At 40.4% G+C, this 6,221-nt stretch overlaps 1 protein-coding gene across 1 annotated transcript; it reads right to left on the reverse strand.

The window, feature by feature from the left end:
• Nucleotides 1-1,371: 1,371 nt before the first annotated feature.
• LOC120044787 (ribonuclease inhibitor) lies at nucleotides 1,372-5,781 on the reverse strand (the record flags this gene model as incomplete). The annotated part of the gene is made up of 3 exons (XM_038989460.1): nucleotides 1,372-1,537; nucleotides 2,505-2,678; nucleotides 5,630-5,781. Coding segments are annotated over 3 exons (492 nt in total), but the record flags the coding sequence as incomplete, so codon positions are not given.
• Nucleotides 5,782-6,221: the final 440 nt, after the last annotated feature.

Below are 6,221 nucleotides of genomic sequence, written 5' to 3' on the forward strand. Positions count from 1 at the left end.
GACCAGTCCAGATACACTCCTACTCTGTGGGAGCTGGAGGGGGGGATGTCTATGGTAGTGGAATTATTATTGTGACAGGCAATGTAACGGTTGTCAGAGCAGAACAGATTCCAGGACTTGTCATTGTATCCAAGACAACAGTCTTCACCCCTTCCCCTCCTGTTGATTCCTTTATATGTCACTCCTATACCAGCCCCCATTATCCCACTCCACTCTACCTCCCAGTAACAGCGCCCAGTCAGACCCTCTCTACACAGCACCTGTCTACAGACCTCAAATCTCTCTGGGTGATCAGGATACGGCTGCTCCTCTGTCCTACATGTCACCTTTCTGTTCTCCTCAGACAGAGAGAGGAGTCTGTTTACTGTGTTGAGGTCCAGTGTGAGATCACAGACATCTGATGGATGAAACCAGACACAATATTAGAAATCATCATCATTCACATTAGAATGTTAACTCACTTTTCACTAATTCATTTAATGTAGATGTTTCTAGGTATCAAAAGGAGAAGTTGAGGTAACTTGAGACTTGTTGAATGATCATATGTTATACTGTATGGTAATATAAAACACACTTATTCACATTAATTACACACACACATACACGCACATTGTCAAAGCAACTCTTTGTAAACGTTGGTGTCCCTGATTTCTGCTTCTGTAGAACTACAGCTGATATTTAATATGACCAAGTAAGTAATGATGGTGGTCTTTGACTTTGACTTAACTTGAATTAAGACTTATTCTTAGTCATATTCTTCACAGCAGTCAACACTCACATTTTCTAAGCCCAGGTTTCATTCTGTTCTCTCCACCATGTTCCACACTGTAGCGGTAAGCAGAAGAACAGACAGTCATTGAGGGATACACCTGAACTCTCACACACACACACACACACACACACACACACACACACACACACACACACACACACACACACACACACACACACACTGGACACACACACACACACTGGACACACACACACATACTGGACACACACACACATACTGGACACACACACACATACTGGACACACACACACACACACTGGACACATACTCACACACACTCACACTGGAGTGTGTATCCTGTGTGTGTGTGCCCAGTGTGTATGTGTGTGTCTGTGTGTGTGTGTGTGTGTCCAGTGTGTGTGTGTGTCCAGTGTGTGTGTCCAGTGTGTTTCACACTGGACACACAAGGGACACACACACACACACAGGACACCCACACACACACACACACACACACACACACACAGTCAGCATATAACTTTGTCCAAGTGGTGGTCAGAATGTTTGTCTTAACCAGCCTGATAAGTCAAACATGTCTGATATGAACATGGACATAAACCCTCTACATACTTCAGTTTCTCCAGTCTGCAGTGTGGATCCTCCAGTCCAGCAGAGAGCAGTCTGACTCCTGAGTCTCCTGGGTGATTGTAGCTCAGGTCCAGCTCTCTCAGGTGTGAGGGGTTTGACCTCAGAGCTGAGACCAGAGAAGCACAGCCTTCCTCTGTGACTAGACAGCCTGACAGCCTGCAAAGAGTCAAATCATATTAAAATCACAATGCTATTCTTTGGTGGCGAAAATATATATTTTTTAAACATGTTCAGATATATCAGTGTCCTGAAACCTGCCATATCTATTCATAAATTGATGTTTCATTATTAGAAATGACAAATGATCAAAGTGTTGCTTGTAGAGAGAAAAATGTATAGTACAAATATTTGAGTAGACTGACCAGACCAGTTTAAAAAGCAGTATCAGTCAAAAGACAGACAGTGAGGTATCAGATTTAGATTGTATTGAGTATACAGTCCACACCATATCTATTTTGACAGTGAAGCTAACATTTTAAATGTGGCTCTCAATAACAGAGGGGGTCTGATCTTTGTGCCTCTGTAACTTTCTCATTCATCATCATTCACAATTCATTCATGATTATTCATAATCATGGTAGCATTCACATGAATGTAGAAGTGATCAGAAACATCTTCTATTCTTACTGACAATACAAGTGAAGTGACTCCAAAATAACGGGACATTATTCACCATTCAGTTTCTATTAGGAAAAACATCCAGAACACAACCAAGACAAACTGCAAATGAATTCAACAAGTTAGTAGAATCACAAGCTTGATGTAATCACTGCAGGCATGGAATATGGGACAAAATACTAAACTCTTGTCTAAATTAATTGACTAAATTAATTTGTCCAAATAATTAAGACTTCTTCAAATGGGAGAACTACATATATAAAATGCTTTCATTTCTAAACGGTAAAATACATGTATAAATACCCTCAAATAAAAGGTGACATTCTGTACTGTCACCTAATATGAAACATTCTATCTCATATCCAAAATGCTGGAGCATAGCACCAAATGTAAAACTGTAAGCTTCACTGTCCAAACACATATGGTGTGGACTATGTGTGTCTGGTAAACACATGTGGATCTGGTGAACAGTTATCACTTGTTGACCAACTACAGGAATACTGACCTCAGAGTCTCCAGTTTACAGTGGGGATTCCCCAGTCCAGCAGAGAGCAGCTTCACTCCTGAATCCTTCAGGTCATTGTTACTCAGATCCAGCTCTCTCAGGTGTGAGGGGTTTGACCTCAGAGCTGAGACCAGAGAAGCACAGCCTTCCTCTGTGACTAGACAGCCTGACAGCCTGCAAAGAGTCAAATCATATTAAAATCACACTGTTATTCTTTGGTGGTGAAAATATATATTTTTTAAACATGTTCAGATACATCAGTGTCCTGAAACCTGGCATATATATTTATAAATATATGTATCATTATTAGAAATGACAAATTATCAAAGTGTTGCTTGCAGATAGAAAAATGTATAGTACAAATATTTGAGTAGACTGACCAGACCAGTTTAAAAAGCAGTATCAGTCAAAAGACAGACAGTGAGGTATGTCGTGGCTGAATCAGAATTAGTAACATATATATAAATAAGATGTTTTAGATATCTTTATTTGTCATTAGAATGTCTTCTTTTGGACTATACTGTTGGCAGTTGCATTGGCCTTTCTCTCTAGGGAAAAGTCACTTGGGGCCCAGAGAGGGGAGGAGAATGGCAGTGTCTGGAACCATTGTATTACCCCTCTGATGTGTTGAACTTATCTTTCATGGCATATGACCTAGAGAATAACTCCCCTTTCTGAGCTTGTCCAGGAGGGGGTGTATTTGAGATGGGCGTATCTAGAATTGACAATTGATATATGCCATTGGATGAGGTAATGTTTTCGTACTAAGTGGTACCAAGAACGAGATTAGAATCTCATTTTAGGAGACCAAACTGAACGATAATTTATAGCTAATGCTATCTAGCTATGGGATACTCCTCTTTCAAGTAAAATGTTATTTGTGAACTGTTTACTAAGGTCTGTGGTTTGTCATGTAAGTTAGGAGGGGGTGTATCTTGGCTATAAAAGATGGAATGAATTGTGTTGTAAGGACTCTCAGATAATTCATTTATAAACACTGAATTGATCTGAGAGTCAAAAAAGGCTATGGTGAAGCTCATATAATTAAAGATGGACTTTATTGTCACGCCCTGGCCTTAGTATTCTTTGTTTTCTTTATTATTTTAGTTAGGTCAGGGTGTGACATGGGTATTTATGTGGTTTTTGTAGTGTCCAGGGTGATTGTAAGGTTTAGGGGGTTTATTTAGAGTAGTTGGGTTTATGTTTGGTATAGTTGTCTAGCTGTGTCTATGTTGGGTGTAGTTTTCTAGGAAAGTCTATGGTTGCCTGAATGGGTTCCCAATTAGAGACAGCTGGTTTCTGTTGTCTCTGATTGGGAGCCATATTTAGGGTAGCCATAGGCTTTAGTTTGTTGTGGGGAATTGTCTATGGTGAACGTTTGTAGCCTGTATGTGTTCCCTACGTTTATAGCTTCACGGTTGTTTGTTGTTTTGATAGTTGTATGTGTTTTGTTTCGTTTTGCCTTCTTCAATAATAAAAGAAGATGGCTTATTTTCCTCATGCTGCGTTTTGGTCCGTCTCTCCTCCACACGATCGTGACATTTATAATATAACTGACTTGTGTGTGGTTTGCTCTCTCATCATTGAGTAATACAGGAAATTACCACGACAGGTATCCGATTTAGATTGTATTGAGTATACAGTCCACACCATATCTATATATATATATATATATATATATATATATATATATATTTGTTTTTTTTGTTTTGTTTTTTTCTTCTCCCCTTTTCTCCCCAATTTTCGTGGTATCCAATCGCTAGTAATTACTATCTTGTCTCATCGCTACAACTCCCGTACGGGCTCGGGAGAGACGAAGGTCGAAAGCCATGCGTCCTCCGAAGCACAACCCAACCAAGCCGCACTGCTTAACACAGCGCACCTCCAACCCGGAGGGCCAGCCGCACCAATGTGTCGGAGGAAACACCGTGCACCTGACTACCTTGGTTAGCGCGCACTGCGCCCGGCCCGCCACAGGAGTCGCTGGTGCGCGATGAGACAAGGATATCCCTACCGGCCAAACCCTCCCTAACCCGGACGACGCTAGGCCAATTGTGCGTCGCCCCACGGACCTCCCGGTCGCGGCCGGCTGCGACAGAGCCTGGGCGCGAACCCAGAGACTCTGGTGGCGCAGCTAGCACTGCGCCACCCGGGAGACCCCTCACAATATCTATTTTGACAGTGAAGCTATTATATTAAATATGGCTCTATACTCATTGGATTTCAGATCAAATGTTTCATATGAGGTGACAGTATATAATGTCACCTTTTATTTGAGGGTATTTTCATACATATATGTTTCACTGTTTAGAAGTGAAAGCACTTTATGTATTTATTAATTTAGTCTAAGTGAGTAGATAACATGTTTCTAAACACTACTAAATTAATCCTGACGATGCCATGATTAAGAAAAGTTATGAATGAATCATGAATAATAATGAGTGGGAAAGTTACAGAGGCTACAACAAAACATGCTAACCTCTCACCATTACCAATAACAGAGGCTACAACAAAACATGCTAACCTCTCACCATTACCAATAACAGAGGCTACAACAAAACATGCTAACCTCTCACCATTACCAATAACAGAGGTGACAACAAAACATGCTAACCTCTCACCATTACCAATAACAGAGGCTACAACAAAACATGCTAACCTCTCACCATTACCAACAACAGAGGCTATAACAAAACATGCTAACCTCTCACCATTACCAATAACAGAGGCTACAACAAAACATGCTAACCTCTCACCATTACCAATAACAGAGGATACAACAAAACATGCTAACCTCTCACCATTACCAATAACAGGGGGGTATGATATTTGTGCCTCTAACTTTTTCATTCATCATCATTCACGATTCATTCATGATTATTCATAATCATGGTAACATCCACATGAATGTAGAAGTGTTCAGAAACATCTTCTATTCTTACTGACAATACAAGTGAAGTGATTCCAAAATGACAGGACATTATTCACCATTCAGTTTGGAATATGGGACCAAATACTAAACGTATGACTACTTTAATACAATATCAGTGAATGTGTCCAAATAATTAAGACTTCTTCAAATGGGAGAACTACATACATCAAGTTTCATATCTGATCATACTGACCTCAGAGTCTCCAGTTTACAGTGGGGTTTCCCCAGTCCAGCAGAGAGCAGCTTCACTCCTGAATCCTTCAGGTCATTGTTACTCAGATCCAGCTCTCTCAGGTGTGAGGGGTTTGACCTCAGAGCTGAGACCAGAGAAGCACAGCCTTCCTCTGTGACTCCACAGCCTGACAGCCTGCAAAGAGATCATCATGACTTCACAAACACACTGTTCATTTCAAATCAAATCAAATCAAATCAAATCAAATTTTATTAGTCACATACACATGGTTAGCAGATGTTAATGCGAGTGTAGCGAAATGCTTGTGCTTCTAGTTCCGACAATGCAGTAATAACCAACAGTAATCTAACCTAACAATTCCACACTACTACCTTACACACACACACAAGTGTAAAGGGATAAAGAATATGTACATAAAGATATATGAATGAGTGGTGGTACAGAACGGCATGGCAGATGCAGTAGATGGTATAGAGTACGGTATATACATATGAGATGAGTACTGTAGGGTATGTAAACATAAAGTGGCATAGTTTAAAGTGGCTAGTGGTACATGTATTGCATAAAGATGGCAAGATGCAGTAGATGATAT

Source organism: Salvelinus namaycush, chromosome 3 (genome assembly GCF_016432855.1).
Source record: "Salvelinus namaycush isolate Seneca chromosome 3, SaNama_1.0, whole genome shotgun sequence".
Lineage (NCBI taxonomy): Eukaryota > Metazoa > Chordata > Actinopteri > Salmoniformes > Salmonidae > Salvelinus > Salvelinus namaycush.